The sequence below is a fragment of the Python bivittatus genome, unplaced genomic scaffold (genome assembly GCF_059951505.1).
Source record: "Python bivittatus isolate LINGU-HERP-01145 unplaced genomic scaffold, Pbiv_v1 ctg000580_np1212, whole genome shotgun sequence".
Classification (NCBI taxonomy): domain Eukaryota; kingdom Metazoa; phylum Chordata; class Lepidosauria; order Squamata; family Pythonidae; genus Python; species Python bivittatus.
The window spans coordinates 4710862-4730618 of NW_028277087.1; the positions used below are offsets into that span (position 1 = coordinate 4710862).

General features: G+C 43.7%; 2 protein-coding genes across 9 annotated transcripts in view; both read left to right on the top strand.

Annotated features, from left to right (window-relative positions):
* The window catches only part of LOC112541989 (calcium/calmodulin-dependent protein kinase type IV-like), a 52177-nt gene extending 42056 nt beyond the window's left edge, over positions 1–10121 (top strand). The window contains exons 11-12 of one of the 3 annotated variants that reach the window (XR_015797637.1): positions 1217–7210; positions 7388–10121. Coding sequence is in view for 1 of the 3 variants with exons in the window: in XM_088149390.1 (XP_088005516.1) it covers positions 1217–1507 (291 nt within the window). In the remaining 2 variants the exon portion in view is untranslated. Of the gene's footprint in view, positions 1–1216 lie in introns of all 3 variants that reach the window. The other 2 variants (XR_015797638.1, XM_088149390.1) reach the window with 2 other exon arrangements.
* Positions 10122–10442: 321 nt separating this feature from the next.
* The window catches only part of PWWP3A (PWWP domain containing 3A, DNA repair factor), a 34044-nt gene continuing 24729 nt past the window's right edge, over positions 10443–19757 (top strand). For 3 of the 6 annotated variants that reach the window (XM_088149391.1, XM_088149395.1, XM_088149394.1), the window contains exons 1-5: positions 10902–11048; positions 13308–13429; positions 14434–14525; positions 14929–14999; positions 16559–17482. In XM_088149391.1, coding sequence (XP_088005517.1) covers positions 13370–13429; positions 14434–14525; positions 14929–14999; positions 16559–17482 — 1147 coding nt within the window. In that variant the 5' untranslated portion in view covers positions 10902–11048; positions 13308–13369. Of the gene's footprint in view, positions 10557–10894; positions 11049–12414; positions 12439–13307; positions 13430–14433; positions 14526–14928; positions 15000–16558; positions 17483–19757 lie in introns of those variants that run through there. The other 3 variants (XM_088149392.1, XM_088149393.1, XM_088149396.1) reach the window with 3 other exon arrangements.

The following is a 19757-nucleotide window of genomic DNA, read 5'->3' on the forward strand; positions in this document are numbered from 1 at the left end:
GGGATTGTCTTTTAGTGGCTTTTAGGGCAGGGGGAGACTTCTGTTTCGGCTTTGTTTCTGTTTTACTGCAGTCACTAAAGGAAGCCTACTTCTTCTCAATTAATATACCCTTAAAATGGGAGGATTTATGCAGTAACAGAGAGCGATGATTTTCTTCCTCTAATGTTCCCTTTTGGACAGAGGGTCATTTCAAACCCAGGGATAACTTTCTTTGGGATAAATACGGTGCCTGAATTTTCCCTCTTGAGCAGAAAATGTCAAGCATGTGATTCTTGTGGGACTGCAAAAGGGGACTCCAGGATGACATGAACACCTGTGGCCAATGACTGGCTTTGGTGGGTGGGCTCTCTTGCACTTGAGGTCTTATAATCCCTGGGGAGATGTTTGCAACTGTGATCCAGGCACTCATATTAGTTCACTGTCCAAGATTTTTGTTCCATCAGCACTCAGTCACCTGGGTTTGGTATTGGAGAACATGGTGCTGCTGAGAATTAATTTAATTAATTAAAATAAATGTATACAGATAAATAAATACATACATACATACATACATACAATAGTTCTCACTTAACAACAGTAACTGGGACCGGGAACTCCACTGCTAAGCAACACGGTCATAAGGTGCTATGTCATATGACCGCACCGACTTTCAATGGCAGTTTTGGCAGTCCCAGTTGCCCTCATTAGGAGAATCCCACACAGTCACAGAATTCCACAGTTATGTGATTGCCATTTGCAACCTCCTGCTAGCTTCCCCATTGACTTTGCTTGTCAGAAGCCAACAGGGAAGGTTACAAATGGCGGTCATGTGACCATGGGATGCTGCAATGTCATAATTGCAAACTGGTTGCTGAGTGCCCAAATTGCGATTATGGGACTGCGGGGATGCTGTGACATCCACAACTATGAGGACCTGTTGCAAGTACCCCTCATTCAGCGCTGTCATAATTTTGAACAGTCACTGAACAAGTGGACATTAAACAAGGACTGCCTGTATGCCATCCATCTCATGGGGCAACTCTGGGTGGCTAACATAGAATTAAAACTCACTAAAAACAACCAATAACTACAAATAAAAATAAATATACATAAACCGTGCCAGCCAAGGACAATTACAGTCACTACCAACAATATCCCCCTCAAGGGCTCCATTATAATAATAATAAATATGTACATTCAAACCAATGTCACTCTTTGCCATGTGTAACACACACAGGCTGCGGTGAAAGCAGTGGTGGCATCCAGCCGTCTCGGCAACCACAGCCACCACGAGGGATGCAGAAATGAGCGCCATCAGGATGCTGCCAAAGAGGACAGCGCAACTCCCACAGCGGAAAGTGACCTCATTCTCCAAGGGAACGTTTACAAGGAGAAGAAGCCGGAGACTGGTGGGGAAGAAGCGATGACCATAACCCCTTTAGCCATGGTGGAGAAGCTCGACAGCTTCCAGAACGAGAGTCCTGTTGCCCCGGTCGTGATACTTAACGGTTCCGGCTGCAAGACTTAACCTTACAGAACGCCAGCGCGTTGCTCTTGTCGGCTATTCAAGGGGTATCAAGTCTATCGTCCCTGCTGATAGACCAAATTATAATAATGACCATCCAAGGCCATGAGAGAGCAATTCAGATGAAGGAGCGCCAAAGGCTAGCTGAAATTATGAGAAAGTGCTGTGGTGACATCTTCTGCAACCTGGCACGCTCTGTTTGTATGGGATTCCTGCCCTTGTCATCTTCAGCCACGGATGATGGGAGCTTTAATCCAAACTTTTTGGAGAGAACCAGATTGAGGAAGGCACTAGTGGCAGGTAGCTATGTGAAGAGCAGTTTGTCTTATTCTACAGAGAAATCTGTGTTCTTTAATATCCTCTTGCTCTCTGTGTGCGTGTCTGTACACACAAACATACAGTGAAAGGATAAGAATATATACATTTGTATGGGAGTCAGGCAGCTTAGAAATTGGATGAATAAATAAATATATAAATATTCTTAGTTGTTCCCTCGGAGGCAAGGCTAGCAGAAGACAGCAACTTTATTTGTTCTTTTCTATTTGAAATCCCATAGTAATAACCCAGAGAAAAACCTTCTCTTTTAATGCTGCATAAGATCCCTTTAACTGCAGGCGCCAAGCTTTGAATCTGGGGTTTTCTGCACTCAGAGTATCTGCTTTAAGCTGCTGCAGCCTGTCCATTCAATGGATAACTTTGAACCATGTATACCCAGAAGCATAAGGGGCTTCTCTACTAATTCAGTGATTTTTCAAGCTGTTTGTGCCGTGAGACGTAGCTAGTGGGCCAGATGGAATACATTAAGGAACAGCAGTCTCCAAATTCACCCTCCAAACAATAAATAGATAAAAACCTCACCCCCGCTGTTGCTTCTCTGAATTATGTCTCACTCGTAGGCCAAATTTTTGTCTCCTTCCAAGAGCAAGGAATCGCGGCAAAATTATCTACCCACAGAGCAGTCATTTCTCCATGCAGAATTGCTCTGGACTTGCCTCTGCTCTGCCTCTGCAGAGTGCATTTGCACTGTTTGGTCTGGACATGCAGCAGCATGACCTCCACACAGTCAAAAATTGGTACCCCAGTTCCCTGCCAACTGAAGCAGGGAATTCACCAAATGCTTGCATGAGCATAAGATTTACCACCATTCAAGAGAGAAAAAAAATCTGGGAAAAAGTGCTTCACTCCTTCCCCAAAACTCAGAAAAATAAGAACATTCTGACTCTGCCAGGGTATAATATGGTGTCATCCGCCTTGCATCATTATCCCAGACAGAATGGCCCATACTCAACAAAATTAGGTGTATATTATGGCCCCCAGCTATTAAAAACAAAAATGACTAGCCTAGGGTCACCCAGCTGTCTTCTTGCCTAAGGCAGGACTAGAACTCACAGTCTCCTAGTTTCCAGCCTGGCACATTCAACCACTATACCAAACTGGCTCTCTCCTGTAACTTAAACTCCTTAAATTAAGTCTTGCCTTCTGGGCAAACAGAAAGCAAGCATTTGCCTTCTTCAGGGATTTGAAGAATGTGATCCGATCTGTTCCCATCTGCACTCTCTTCTTTTTCTCCAAACTCAAGATATCCATTTTTTTCAACCATTCCTCACAGGACTTGTTTCCATACTTCATCCCAACTCCTTTGCCCTCCACTTGATCTGGTCCCATCGAGCTACATCCTTCTTAAAATAACTCACCGGAAACGGACTCAGGAGTTTTGGAAGCAGTTTTTCTGGCTTTATAGACAGTGTGCAGAGCCCCTGACAAGAGGGTCATCAGAAGATCATTCATCGCCTCAAGGAGCTTAAAATATGAGCATCAGCAATGCTGGTTCGACAGAAGAAAAAGGCCAAAGCAGTAAATAATATTTCTGCCAGTCCGACATGGGGTAATAGCAAACCGAACCTGTTGCTTTGGAAGACTCAAATTCAGCATATTGGCACGAATAGCTTTGCTTCCCAGCTGTTCTGCAGGAGACATTTATTTTATTCTAGTTGCCATCACTTCACAGTTTTGTATTTGAGCAACAAACAAACAGAAGGTTTGTTGAAAGTCTCTGCAATTACTAGTAACATCCAAACAATTTTCAGTTCTGCGTTGCTTCTCCAAAAGTCAAGACATTCATAGAAATGGCAGAACAAGTGACTCACCTTTCTTATATTGTCTCCCAACTTTTCTAGACATTACAATCTTGTGAAAAGCATTTAAAATTGGGATGTATGTGGCAAACCACCAGGACATCAACCCATCACTAGGGCTAAAGGGATGGCCTTCTCACTTCATAAGAGGCACCTTGTTACACATTTGGAACTCAGTGTCCTCTTTGAGAAACAGGTCAGCATCCTTTTCATCCACCTACTCTCAGAAGTAAATGTTTTGAAGTGTTAAATTACAGCTCCTTTAGAATTAACTAGCTCCTATTAAAGACATCTATTATTAACAGACCACTGACACTCCATTTTGGATGAAGATTGCCTTCAGTCCAACAATATGAACTACCAGGGGACATATTTTGGTTTACATGTTGCCTCAGTTCTGATAATATGTACTAACAACACAATATTTTCTATTGTAATATTGCCAGAAATCCAAGGGCTAGGCTCTAGTTCAAGTCCATTGTTTAACACTGGACTTAACTTCAAACACAGACTTGTGACAGCTATCCAGACCCAGAAGGTGGAAAAAACAGTTTCTGCTCTCCCCAAAAACCAGTTGAAAAGAGTCTGGTTTGCAACTGTGTGGGTGATGCTGTCATTGATCTTGAAATATTTATCTAAGTTGTGCTGCTGGACAAGCTGGAGATCCCTGGAAAGCAACCTATATTTGATGATACTCAGCTACGCTGTAAGCAAATGTATGAATGGGAAATTGAGAAGGAGCTAACCATGGAAGGAGGCAGGTAGCTAATGAGTATATTGATCAAACTTGGTTTTGTCAAGTATATGAACTGGGATACTACAAGAAATGCGATATTAAAATATTAGACTGGATCTAGGGAAGTGTATAGTTTCCCTCCAAGGCAGTGTTTCTCAACGTCGGCAACTTGAAGATGCGTGGACTTCAGCTCCCAGAATTCCCCAGCCAGCAGGGCTGGCTGGGGAATTCTGGAAGTTGAAGTCCACCCATCTGGAAGTGACCAAGGTTGAGAAACACTGCTCCAATGCAAGCCTTAGTGAGATTAGGCTAGGCCCTCTCACCAATCCTACTGCACAAGCTTGCTTTAAAGATAAACTTGGGTTATGAATTGCTGATTGGTAGAAAAGTGTGGTATAAATGTGGTAAATGAAAAGATTTTACATGCTATTTACATGGGTAAATAAAAGGTTGGGAAAATACATCTCTGAAAATGTATGCTTCCTATGAAGACCATAATCTTAAAGGGCTTGTGAATAGAATGATGTTTTCAATTAACCAAGGTACTTCTTTCGTGTTGCAGTATGTGTTAAAAATAAATACATAAATCCTAGAAACCCTGTGAGATGAAAATTGTGGAAATGATTTAAGGAAACTAGGTGGGTTTGTGGTGGGTTTTTTTGTTTGTTTTGGAATAGACATAGCTGGGTACATGGTGCCAGATCAACCTGGACAAAGGTGCTTCTGATCCAGCACTGGTATCCTCCACATACCTGCAAGGAGCTTCAGATCCAGACTGAACGCCAGTTCATACATAGTTCATCAGAACATGGGTGTCATTCTGCTTAATGGCAGGAGAGAGCACCAATCACCAATCTGTTTCTTTCAAACTTTTGTTTAGTCTCTACTTGGGAGCCTTCATCTGCAGAGGAGGGACCTTGGATTTAACAACTAGTTTTTGTCCTTCCAGAACTGTGGGAATCAGTTCTTCTTTTTCACAAGTTTAATATGATATGTGCAACATTTATGATTGATTATGTACCATCAATATGTACCATCAAATTAGTGTTGACTCTTAACAACCACATAGGTAGATTTTCTCCATGATGACCTGTCCCTAACCTGGTCCTTCAGGTCTTCCAACGGTACCCCTATCGCCCCTGTAACTGAGCCCCTCCATCTTGCTGCTGGCTCTTCTCTTCTCTCTCCTTCCACTTTTCCCAGCATTAGAGCCTTCTCCAGAGAGCTGGGTCTTGGCATCATCATCATCATCATCATCATCATCATCATCATCATCATCATCATCCACATTACCAGGTACTTAATTTTTCAATCAGCAACCTCCATTCTCTAAATCGCAGGGTTCATGCCTATTTCATAATTACTATTTCTTTTCCTACCTTTTGCTTGTTGCTCAGTTTAGCCTGATAGATAGTTCTGGAGAACTGAAAAAGCTTATTCTCTTGGGTGATATTTTGGCTGATCTTTAAAAGGGGATGGTTTACCCTTGAATTTTGGATTTTTTTTCTTTGTGAACCACCATGGCTATCTTTGTTATTTATGTATCTAGGCTAATCAGAAAAGAAGTAAAAACACTGCTCGATATATTAGGATCCCAAATGATTGGAGTGTGTGTGTGTGTGTGTGTGTGTGTGTGTGTGTGTCTAATGGGTGAGTTCACAAAGGTAAAAAAAAAAATAGCAAGGAATGTTAATTCTGGAGATTTTCTACACATCAGTAGAAAGTCATGAACTATTTAGTCACAGAATTATGACTGAAGCCTGATTCTAAGACTTGAGCCATAATTCTTAATAGACAATAAACCCTGTTCAATACAATTCCTATATATTTATACAGAAAACATGGAAGATGATGCTGTAAAAAAAAATGCTTTCTGTGAGGAATCTCCCACCTCTGTCCCACGATGGTGTAGGTGGGAATATGTAGTTTTTTTGCAAATTTATTTTGTTTTCTAATTAATTTGTGATGATCTTGCCCTGCACACAGAACCTATCTCTCTGTTATACAGACATGCATTTCATCCTACCAAATTTAGATGCAAAACACTGAGAAAATAATGGAGGATGCAGCACCCTGGCTTTTCTCAGTGCTTGCTGGGAGTGATGGGAGTTGTAATCCACCTCAGCTGGACTGAGAGAAGTGCACATTCTGAACCCCAACAGTTAAAAAGAAAAAAGAACTTGGTAAAATTTACCAAAACTTTTTTTTTTTTCAAATTGTATGTTTTAATGAGAAGCAGGGGGGAATTGTTAAATGTGTGAACTGAAACCAGTAATTAACTATATAGAGTTTTAAGTCAACGGACAATGAAATGAAATGAAACTTCATTGTTGAAGTTTGCAGAATCCCAGAAAAACAGTGGAATTCCTGGCATTTCACTTCGAAGCCAAGTGTAACTTTCAGGCCAGCAAAAACTGTACAGCTCTGCTCCAGAACTCTTGTGTGTTCATTACCGCTTTGGCAAAAAAAGGAAAAAACAAGAAACAATTTTCTGGTCATTCTTAATGGCTGCCTGTTGAGTCATCTATCACTAACACTTTGGGGCAAAAATAGGGAAAATTGGGCTTCAAAAAGGCAGAAAAGTGGTGATTGGTTTATTACATATTCTGGCGAGTCTTTCAGCAACTCTGTTCACTGCTCCTGTTTACACAATGTATGAGTCAATCTGAAGGCAGCCTTGATCTGCAGATGTTTTACAGATCCCTTGTTTTTGCACTACTGGGCAGCCAACCCCAATAGCTCTCCTGGATCTCCACTGAGGGGGCCAAAAGTGCCTGCAATCAGTTTGGTCTGCTTCCACCGGACAGTCTGTGTGCACAGAGGAGTATTGGCAAGGTATGGTCACCAAAGTCAAGATGGCAGCCATGACTGCAAATGAAACTCCACCTGTTTTTATGTGCATCGCACAGCAGAGCAAGTGGCCAGATTATCTCTTTTTCCTAGTGACAAAACACTGTCAGTTTGGTACTCAGAAGGGGATTCTTCCTCCTTTTCCTTTCTTTTACACTCCAGATGCAAAAGAATGAAAAGGGTATCTTGAAACTACAAGAGTGTGCCTTCTCCAGGAAACTCCATTGTGCATCCATCTGGCGTTCTGCTTCCTTCTTTCGCTGCTCAGCACACTCAGTCTTCACTGGACTATTTCTTGAGTTTGTTGCCTTTAAGAATAACCTTTTTCCTCTCCTTATCTCATTATTCCTGCAAACTGCAGAGCTCCGTTGGGCTGAGACCCTCTACTTGGGCATAGACCATACCATTTTAGCTAAAGCCGCATTGGCGCTGCAGCTCAAACATTAGAAGTGTAGAGAACAATGGCCTTTGTTGCTGGAAAATGTCAGCTATTGAGTATGTATGTACCCGTTGGTGGAAATGCCTGGTTTACCTTCAGATCCTTTTTATAACTTGTACTTATGGACTATCTGGTTAAAATCATGGTGGTTATGTAAGTGTGATAAATACTTTGGAAGAAATAGGACTGACTCTATAGATGTGTGTGTTTCAGATGAAATGTTTATGATAATACAGCAATTCAACATAATAAAATTTTCAACATCTGTCTGGAATCAGCCTTCTCCAATCTAGTGCCCTCTAGTAACAACCCAACTCCAGCACAGAAAAACGGACTATAAAAGTACAGTATACTGTATGTTGAATAACACAAATCCTACTTTTTCCCATAACAACATCCCTGCAAGGCAGACTGGGGTGAAAGGGAGGGACTGCTCCAAATATTTATTCAAAAGTATACAAAATAGTCATGTTGAGTTGGCCCAAAGGCTTTCAAAACATTCCTGACATTATTCCTTCAATACTGGTACTGATACTGGTCACTGTCTCTAATCATTGTCAACGAGAGCTGGATATGATGGGAGTAGCACTCTATCATCTACATACCCTAATTTCTAATCCTCTATTCCAGTGTTTCTCAATCTCAGCTACTTTAAGATGTGTGGATTTCAACTCCCAGAATTCCCCAGCCAGCATTCTGGGAGTTGAAGTCCATACATCTTAAAGTGGCTAAGATTGAGAAACACTGCTCTTTTCTATTACCCAAGGTGTCCAAATAATAATGGGTGGGAACATTTGGCTTCTGGACTACAGTTCCCAGCATTCTCCTTATATGCCATGCTGCCAGGGGCTCCTGGGAAAAATGAAACACACGAGTATCAGATGGAGGGACCTGGCTTGGCAATAGTAAATATGAAAAGGATTTGGGTGGATTTCTCATCCACCACAGGCTAAACATGAGCGAGCAGTATGATACAGTTGTTAAAAGGGCTATTTTGGGGTGCATTAACAAGGTTCATATCATATCACAGTAAATAATTGTTTTATTCAGAGCCCACCTGGAGTCCTGTGTCCTGGGCACCACCGTTCAAAAAATAACAAATTGAAGTAAATTTAGGGGAGAGCTACCAAGATGGTAAAGGGTGTGGAAACTAACCCCTACAGAGTACAGTAATACCTCGGTTCACGAACGCTTCTGTTCACGAACAATTCGGTTCACGAACAGCAGCATTCGCAAAATTTTGCTTCCGTTCGCGAACTCCGCATCGGGTGACGAACACGACCCGCGGCCATCTTCCCTGCTCTGACACGTGGTCGTGGCTTCCTCTAGGCGAGATCACGGTCGCAGATAGACATTTGCTGTGAAGCTTTTTGGTGTCGCCTCAAGCAAGGTTACTGTTCTCTCTCTTCATACTGTACTGTACTGTACTTTGTTTCATATTTTTGTGGTTTTAAAAAAAATACATATGGTTCAGAACGGATTAACCTTATTTACATTGAACCTTATGGGAAAATTTGATTTGGTTGGCGACCAAAATCGATTGGCGACCACATTCATAGGGGTCAGAACGGATTAAACTTATTTACATTGAATCTTATGGGGAAATTTGATTCGGTTCGCAACCAATTCGGTTCGCAACCAGAATCGTGGAACGAATTAAGTTCGTGAACCGAGGTACCACTGTATTGTTAAAGGATCTGGGTACGTTTCACCTACCAAAGAGATACGATAGTAGTATTCAAATATCTAAAGAGCTGCCGGATAAAAAAATGGATTCTCTATTGCTGCAGAGGGCAAGCCCAGAACCAATAAGTAAAAACTACCAAGGAGAAGGTTTAAGTTAATCATCAGGAGGAATTTTGTGCACTCATCTTGGACATGTACCTGTATTGTATTTTAATCATGATGATGACTTTGGAAGGGAAAAACCCTATGTTTGGTTCCAAGTCGGGAAAGAAAATGCTAGATGACCCTTGTGGAGAATCAGATTTTTCTTTATTTAAAGTAAACAGGATTGGGCAGCGGATGTGCCGGACCTCTGCCAAATATCCCCCTTTATGCTTTACTTTTTATCATTTTAGCCTGCGCATATCAGTAGGCCTGTGCTTGTTTAGGAATGTCTTTGTCTATTTTCAAGCTGACTCCTTGCTTCTTTATCTTACATCTGCTCAAGCCTACATGATCCTCTTGCTTGCTCAAATGGTGTTTCTACCCCTTCCGTCCTAAAACGGCATTATGTCTGCTAAATATTCTAACTACGATTATTAATTTATACGTGCTTGTTCCTCCCCAGAGTCCTGAGTCCTGGCCAATCTACAAATACTGTGTAATAAATAAATGAAACAAGTTTATCCTGTTTACTGAATTATGTTCTCACCCTATATGGAAGCCAACACGGGGCTGGCTTCCTACAACTTGCAAAGGGGAAACATTACATAAACCTATTGTAATATGGATCGCAGCTCCTCGGTTTTTAATTGGCTTGTGTTTAAATTGTGTTTAAATTGTGTTGCGTGAACATAAACTCCATGGATGGGCGGCATATAACTTTAATAATAAATAAAATAAATACAAAGCTCACTGCGTTCCACTATTAGTATTTCTTCCCTAGCTGCGTGGGAAAATAGAAGGGAGAACAAGGCCAGCAAAAGAAAAACGAAAGTGGTAGGGTAAAGCGGGTGTGACGGATTCAGCGTCCATTCAGGAGGCAACGCAGAACCGAAGGGCTTTTGTGATTGGCTGCTCCGTCTCGGCCCGCCCCCGCAAAGCGCGCGTAACAGCGGTTATGTCTTCCACAAGGGTCGGGACGGCCAGCCGCGAAGTCGTTACGGAAGCGACGGTAGGGCAAAACTCAGCCCGGGATCGACATCTCGCTTTCGATTCTGATTGGTGGTAAGGAAGGGGAAAGAAGGAAAGCTTCGATCTGATTGGCTTGCCTCTTTATTGTCAGACGCGCATTCTGTCCCTGCAGCGTGCCATGTGTTGTGGCGGCCCGTAACCCGCCCCCTGCGTTCTACCTGAGCTCTTAGGCAAAGATTGGGGGGGAGAGAAAGGAGGGAACCCACCCTTCGAGACGATTGGCCCAGCTCTAATCAATGGGCGGAGATCTCAGTGGAAAGGAGGAAAAAACGGAAGAAGTCAGGAAGCGCCAGAGAGGGGCGGAGCTGGAGGGCAAGGGCGGGATACGCGGCCCCAATGGAGAGACAGAGTGAGGTTCGAAGAGGCATGGCCCGACTAGAAAAGAGGGAGGGGCGTGGCCAGCCCCCGTTCTTGGCAGCAACAGCCAGGCGAAGGAGGCGGGGCGATTAGAAGGGGGCGTGGTTATGTGTTGCAATTTCCAACTGCGACCGAGGAGGGAAGGAAGAGGAAGTGGCTTTGGGTGTGGTAAGTTCGAGTCCCGCTTTCCCCACCTTGATGGTGGGAGGAACTGAATGATGATTTAAAAAAAAAGAAGGGGTGGGGGTGGCTGGTCTGGATAGGGGGCTGCTTCCATGGGAGGAGGGGAAGAAGATTTTCTCCCCCCCCAATATGGCTAACCTGTGGTTATCTCCCTCTCTGCAGTGGGAAAAACCAAAAAGAGGGGGTTACCTCTCTTTTTTTAAGAGGTACCTTGGCCCCATCTTGGGGAGGGCAGCCCCTTTGTACCCTCCCCACTTATTTAGCTTCACACTTAGTGGATCTTCCTTTCAGCTTCCCCTGATGTGGGTATACATAGCCCTTCTGGCTGGGAAGAATGAGATTTTTTTTAAAGTATTTTTAAATGCATAAACACCCCCTAGTCCCAGTACTAACATACTGTACCTCTTTCATCTGCTAATGAAAACTAGTACAGGCTGTCCTCGTTTAGCGACTGCCTCATTTAGCAACTGTTCACAGTTAAGATAGGGATGAAAAAATAACTTTGCTACCAATCCTCCCATTTATGACCTTTGCAGGTCTGTACAGCAAAGGAAAGCTGAAATAAGATCATAAGCACAGTTGTGGTTCCACTTAGTGACTACTTCACTTAACAACTGAGTTGCTGGTATCAATTATGGTTGCTAAACAAGGACTACCTGTCTATATTTATATGGCATGATATAATTGAAGGGTAAGACAGGTTATTTTGAAATGCCCTGCTGCTTCCCTATTTTTTAACACGCGAACTAGCTTACCTAGTGCAAATTTGAGCAAATTTTCTTCTTATTTATTTGGTAAATTTATATAGCCGCCCATCTCACATACCTGTCTCTGATGATCCTCCAGTGGGGGCTCCAGCTACAACATGCTGGTTTCAGAATGGAAGAGCATTGGAGGGTGCCCTCCCAGTTATCTAATATCAATTAGTGAATTTAGCCATCAGCGTGGCTGGCTGGGGAATTCTGGGAGTTGAAGTCCACACATCTTTAAGTGGCCAAGGTTGAAAAACACTGGTCTATCCGTTCAGCCTTCTGAGAGTTTCTCCCCTGTGCCCGGTAGACTAAGGAAGGTTGTCTTAACAAAAAGGATGGAGGCTTAATTCTGTCCCTCTCTGCTTAGAGAGGGGGATAAATTAATATCTTTGGGCCTCCTTTCCTTATCATTTCTCCCCTGCTAAGCATGTTTTTTCCCCATGGAGTGGAATTGAGAGACTCTGCTGTCCTCAGTCAGTGGTTTTGTTGGGGACTTTCTGCTTCTCATAAAAAGAATCCTCTAGGGAAAAGAACTATGACGGGAGAATTGATCCTCTTTTTCTTGCTTAGACTGATCTTTTTCCTCTGCTTGCTGACAGGGGAGAGAGAAGAAACTGCCAGTGGTGAGTTACAGCAGTTTTGTTGACAGTAAATAGGTTGCTCAAGGCTGCCTTCTCAAAATGGGTTCGGAACCCTGGCGCAGACCATCAGTCGGATCAAAATCACCCATTTGAAATTCTCCGGTTCCATCTAAGAAATGAACTAGCTAGTGTGTACAAGCAGACCCAGAGAAACAACAAAGCAGTCAGTGCAAATTGAACTGATAATAGTTTTAAATGCTGCCTGGAAGCATAAGGAAAACTTACAGTGCTACTCTCATTCCACTCCTCCTGAAAAGTTTGCAGACTTCTGCCTAAAGGATTAAAAAAAACTGAACCTTTTATAAATTCACACTTTACAGGCAGAAGTAACCTACTCAAATGTATCTGGGTACTGTCAAAAGTACTGATAACTTACAAAGGTAGATCCTGCTTAGAAAACGTATCGAACTCAGTGGGGTTCCTGTTGGACATCTAAACATTAACAAGATCCTCTTGGTTTTCAAACCAGCCAGGTTAGGTAGGCACAGTTCTCTTGATGCTTCTGACTGTTACTTGGACTTGTTGCCAGTGTAATGAGTAACTGCTGCTGGTTTAGAATGTCTTCTCTGGTCCACGATCCTGCGTCCCAACTCGGCCAAACACACTGATGCTAATGGGTTTGGGTCAATCACTTCTACCCCAGCCTAACCTCCTTTGCTGGTCTGTGGTGCAGAGAAGATGGGGAAATATTTTCTGTGCATATCAGCGCTGAACAAAGGATAAATATTTTTTATTAGTAGACCTCCTTGAGTTTGACCTAGAAGAAAAATGGGATGAAAATCATTGTTGATACTGGAGTGATGAATATTTTATGGTACGGAGTGCAGTCATTTATCCTGTTGTTACTGTAGATTAGAACATCCCTGGTAGCAAGCCTGTAACCTGGATCCCTGGCTGACATCCATCAAGAACCATGATGGGTGAGGGAGAGTATGTCCTCTGCAAGTGGAAAAAGCGGCTGTGGCCAGCACAGGTAAGTAATGGGACAACCCTTGTTATTTGCGATTTGGGAAAGGGCCATATCTGGATGGGGTAAAAGTACCTTACCCGTCGGTGCTGAGCTGGCATTTGAACTGTAGTTGGTCTTAGGTTTTGTTCGTTCTGATGACAAACTGTACTCAACCACAGTTTGGCAAAGGGTGAACATGTTGTATTAGAGGGATTCCTCCCACCCAAAGGGTGTCACTTCCAGCCCTCTTGTCCATAATTTGGGAGTGGCAAATAACATTGGAATGTAGGAGACGCACCGCTGCTTTTGCTGCAAACGCCACCGAGTGTAATCATGGTTTGCAATAGCTTAATTCAAAGATTCCCTTGAGTCAAACATGACTCTTGGTAGTTTCATGGTGGCATTCGCATAGCCTTCTTGGCAACCATACAGGTGGTTGGCTGTTCTGCTTTTCTGGGATATTTGTTTGTTTTTTATTTATTTATGTACTTATTTACTTCTTTGGCTTCCAAGTCTAGACTACAGTCCTGGGATTTCCCATCTCCCATCTAAGTATGAACCAGGCCTGACCCTGCTTAGAACTCTGCAAAGGCCAGCCAGCTGCTGCCACTGGCCAAGATGTGGGGGTTGTAGCAAACCACATCTGTATTGTTGCCAAGAATACTATATGGGTGTACCCATGGAGTCCCCAGGCAAATTTCCTTGTTTTCTACATTTCCACTCATGTTGGAATGTCAGCTGTAATTCAGAATCTGATTAAAGTGTCCTGTTCTCTTCCCCACTCCTTGATTATTTTCTCACGATGGGCTGTCAGTTTTCAAGTCTTCTCTTCCACATCCACATTGGAAAGTAGAATTTCTGGCCTTGAGAGTTCTTACAAGCATTTGAAAAAACCAAAAACTGAACATTATTGCTGTGCGTTCTGCTCTCTCTATTTCTCCACTGCAGGTCTGTGGGTTTTCTGTTTCTGTGAATTTGGATATGCACCTTAAAAAAAAAAAATCTGTATTTTTTCTTACACCTTCCAGATCATGTCTAGAAGCCAGACTTCCAGAAGGCGTCTGGTTCCTAAGGAGAAGCTTGGTTCCATTCGGGTCAAAATTATCGCTGAGAATAAGCAGTTAAGTTTCTGAGGATTTTCAGCCTCTTACGCTGCTCTTTTTATAAGTCTATTTCACCAGTAGGTTTGACTTTAGCTTGCAAAATAAATCCATTAAAGCCCCAAGGCCCTGTTCTCCTTCCTCTTTTAAAAAAAATAATAAATTCCTTTTAGGATGTTATTTGCTATAAGCAGGGATAGTCACAGCTATCTACAGGCCGGCAAAATGTTGACAAGCAATTCTGGAGTTGTAATCCTATCCCAGACAATGCTAGATTGGGGGAGGTGGTAGTGATGATAGCTTTTGCTCAGGATATACATAGGCCTAATTTATCCAAAACATCATAACTGTTGAACTAAAACATTCCTGACCACATAGAACCAAATGTTTAATACTGTTTTTTTCCTCCTGTCCTTTTTCCAGGGTTACCGTGTGTTGTGCCCGTATTGAACCTGTGACAGTACAAAGCATTGAAAATATTGCAGATAAGTTAGGTATGCTTTCTCTCTCTTTTTTTTTTCCCATCTGTTCAGCTGTGGCCGTGAAATCTTGTATGTTGCCTATTTTCCTAAATTGTCCAGGTAAAGAGGACATGAAAATCTTAGGCTAGACTTAAGTAGCTGAAGAGGGGTGAACTCTGTTAAAAAAAACAATTCTATTGAGTTTACTGTATTTACCCTTTTGCCAAAATTCCCACGGTGGTTTTTGTTTTCTAACCCTGATTTGCATCCATAAAAAGCCTAATGCCAAACAAAGGGAATGATAAGTGGGTGTGAACATACTCAGGGATGAAATTATGACATCATTTCTAATGGACTGGGGGAGATATGTATATACAGGCTGGGAGTCCCCTTGGGATGGTCTACCACCAAACTATGAAAATAGCAAATTCACCATTATACGAAAAGGCAGCTTAAGAGTAAAAGGATAAGCTGGTGAGAGCTGAGCTGGTTGTGATAGGCCCAGTAAGAGAAAATAATATAGGAACCTAAAAATAGCCTTGCTGGATGAGGCTAAGGTGCATCTTAGTTCAGGTTTTTTTAAAAAAATGTCACCTAGGTAACTGTGGGGTATTGATACAACTCAAGGCAGTGTACTTAATACTCCCTCTACCTATTTTCCCTGCAACAAGAACCCTGTGAGGTGGGTTGGGCTGAGACTGAATGGCTGGCCCAAAATTAGCCATTAACTGCTCTCCCACCATTGCTCTTCTGCAACTGATATTTGCTAGCCTACCGTCCCAAACCTGGGGATAACACTGAATCTTCAGGACCCATAGCCCTTGATAGCCAAAAGCCATCCAGATTCTTTTGTTTTATTTATTGATGTTTATTCAGAATTTTACATAAAGTAAAAAGCAAACGAGAGCCAGTTTGGTCTAGTGGGAAAGGAAACAGGATTCAAAATGGTGACAAAAAAGGTTAGTCGTTAAGGTTGGGACAATATAGCAGGGAACATGTTTCCTCAAATACGTCTCTGCAAGCGCTGCGAGCTTTTATGCTTTCCTAAAGAAGGAGGTTTAACCAGTGGGAGAAAAACCAAGCAAGTGGACGTTGGCGTACTCTCCAGAGGCAGGGAGTTCCACAGATTAGGTATGAGCCTTTCCCCTCGTCCCCCTAATTGCTCTCTGTTTCCCATTTGGTAACGACAAGGAAGAGCCTTGCAAGGATGGGGCAGCTGGGTACAAAAGGAAGCTGTCTGTAAATTATCCTGGATGTAAATAAACATACAGAGGTAGGTAGGTAGATGATAGATACACAGACATACATACATATATATCACATTATTCAAAGCATTTTCTTTATCCAAAATGAATTTCAAGGCAATTGTGACAGTTCCAAGCCATCAGACTTAAGAAATGGGGGGGGGGAGTGCGTTTTTTGGCTACTAGTTCTTTAGCCACTAGCCAAAGCCCTCTAGGAGTAGAGGAGTCAACCATGGCTGGTCACCCCAGACATGGACAGAAGGTCAGGGTTTCTTCTGACCGACTCCTTCCTCTGTCACAGCCTGAGCACAGTTGCCACCCACTGATCACCAGTGATTCCCTTCCCAGGTCTGAGCAAGGAAGCCAACAAGGTGGTGGAAGAGCTGACTTATCGGCGGGCCTTACGGGAAGTGCTGGAGATCTTGAAGAAACGGGAAGCCCCCGGAGGTCTTGAACCTTTTAGGCAAAGGAGTGGGGAGGCATCCACCGGGAAAGGACAGCAAGAGGAATCTTCAGCCCCCCAGCAACGGCTTTCTCCCCAAAGGAGCCCCCGTGGGACAAAGAGGATGGAGAAGGCAGGCTGGGTCCCTCCGGGTTCTCCAGCCGCATTGTCGGGACCTTTGGGGTCCGGAACCAACAGCCCATCTACCCACAAACCTCCCTCATCTGCATCGGGAGACCTAAGTGACAAGGGGCTGGCCTGGGAAGGTCGCGGGGTTTCGAAAGCCCTAAAGGCAAACATCTCCAGAAGACTTGCAGCACCATCCCAACTCAACCGGAGGTCTCCCCGGGCTTCCAAGAGGCACCGGCAGGTTGGAGGGCCATCTGGTGAGGAGGCACCTTTGACCCGGCCGGCGAGAACCAGCACTCCGACCTCTGCTTCTCACAAGCGCTGCTCCAGGGTCCCGCCAGCAAAGGGAAGAGCTGGGGCTGCTCCGGGGCTGCGGAGGAACTTGCTGGACTCCTCTGTTGAAGGCTTTTCATCCCAGCCAGCAGATGCTCTCCCGGCCAAGCGAGAGGCGCCACCACCGAGGAAATGCCAGAAGACCTCCAGCGGCACCAGGCGCTCCCCGCGTTTGGGAGCTGCTTGCCCAAAGCAAACCCCGGCAGCTCGGGGGCCTTCCCTGAAAAGGCCTCGGCGCAGGAGCTGCAGAGAGCACAGGGAGCCTTCTCGGGACAGTGCCCCTTGGGGACGGAAAGGAGAGCCCAGCCCAGATAGGGCTGGAGATGGAGGAGGGCGGTGCTGGCTTCCAGATGTTGCAGTTGACGAAGGTAGGATGGTGTCCACATGCAAAGGACATGCTGGGGGGAATTCTGAATTTTGGGGAGACTAGCAGGTGGGGCTGGGGTTGTGCCCCTTCAAGCGCAGTGAGCTTGCTTGGCTTTGGCATGGCACGCAGTGTGAACTTGCAGCCCTCAGGGCTTCCGAGCCATGGCTTGGTCTGATGCACAAAGCGAGTCCTTGTGGCTTATTTTTCAAAGCACAATTGAAACCCAGCCTGGCTTGGTGCAATGGCTGAACGCTGCTGAGCTTCATCCAATTTTTGTTTTAAGTTTATATCCTGCCATCTGAAGGCTCACAGTGGGCTCTAAGGGGAGCTGGCTGCATCCTATCCCTGCAAGAACAACAACAACAACCCTGTGAGGCGGGTTGGCTGAGAGAGAGTGACTGACTTAATGGCTGAGCGGGGACTTGAACCTGGATGTTCATAGTCCTAGTTTAGAGAAAGAGACAGTACTGTGCAAGAGTTTTAGGCAGGTGTGAAAAAATGCTGTAAAGTAAGAATGCTTTCAAAAATATATATTGTAATTGTTTATGTTTATCAATTTACAAAATGCAAAATGAGTGAACAGAAGAGAAATCCAAATCGAATCAATATTTGGTGTGACCATCCTTTGCCTTCAAAACAGCATCAATTATTGAAAGTACCTATCAATTAGGTACACTTGCACGCAGTTTTTGAAGGAACTCGGGAGGTGGGTCGTTCCAAACATCTTGGAGAACTAACCACAGATCTCCTGTGGATGTAGGCTGCCTGAAATCCTTCTGTCTCTTCGTGTAATCCCAGACAGACTCAATGATGTTGAGATCAGGGCTCTGTGGGGGCCAAACCATCACTTCCAGGACTCCTTGTTCTTCTTGACGCTGAAGATAGTTCTTAATGATATTGGCTGTATGTTTGGCGTGGTTGTCCTGCTGCAGGATAAATTTGGAGCCAATCACACGCCTCTCCAGCCCTTTGGTGAACAAACTGCCTCCTGTTACAGCCAAAGATTTCAAATTTTGACTCATCAGTCCAGAGCGCCTGCTGCCATTTTTCTGCACCCCAGTTCCTATGTCTTCATGCGTAGTTGAGTCGCTGAGCCTTGTTTCCACATCGGAGGTATGGCTTTCTGGCCGCAATTCTTCCACGAAGACCACTTCTGGCCAGAGTTCTCCGGACAGTAGATGGGTGTACCTGGGTCCCGCTATATACATATACATATTTGAAAGCATTCTTACTTTACAGCATTTTTTCACAGCTGCCTAAACGTTTGGCACAGTACTATATGCTTAGGGAGGGGAAAATGGGAGGTTTATTACAGTTTGCCTTGTTTTGCTTTTTTTCTGAAAGATTGGAAAGACTTCCCTTTTCCTCAGCTGCTTTTCTTAAAAACATGAACATGTGGTTGACTCTGAGGCCATGTCTTTGTTTTATTACAGGTAGTCCCCACTTAACAACCATTTGTTTAATGACAATTTGAAGTTACAACAGTGCTGAACAAAGGGACCTACAACCGGTCCTCACGTTTAGAAATGTCGCAGCATCCCCACAGTCACGTGATCGCAGTCTGGGCGCTTGGCAACCAGCTCGTACTTATGACGGTTGCAGTGTCCTGGGGTCACGTGATCACCATTTGCGAGCTTCCCAGCTGGCTTCCGGCAAGCAAAATCAATGGGGAACTGTGTGATTTCTGTAACAAGTGCGTAATTCACTTAATGGCTGCAGTGATTCGTTTAAGACAGCTGCAGAAAAGGTTGTAAAATCAGGTGCGATTCACTTAACAACACCCTACTTAACAACAAATTCCCCAGTCCCTGTTGTGGTCATTAAGCGAGGACCACCTGTATTCTGTTGATGGTTTTTCAGCTTCATTTTTTTCCAGTTTGTCAAATTGACAAACGAAGATATCCTAGATTTCTTAGACTTCCCCAGCTTATAACTCCATTTGTAACAACAATTCATTGTTTTAACGTAAATTCAGTTAATAAATGTAGTTATTATATGGCTAAATTATGCGTTTACATTTAATAAACCTGCCAAACCCAGTGATATCTGAGTAAACTAAATTACACATATTGTACTGATGCTTTTAAAACAATAGAGCAAAGAATGGTATCAAAATGAATATAACATATACAGGTAGTCCTCGCTTAATGACCATTCGTTCAGCAACTGTCCGAAGTTACCAATGCAATGAAAAAAGTAATGACCGGTGCCCGAAGTTATGGCTGTTGCAGCGCCCCTGCAGTCACGTGATCAAAATTCGGGTGCTTGGCTGCCTA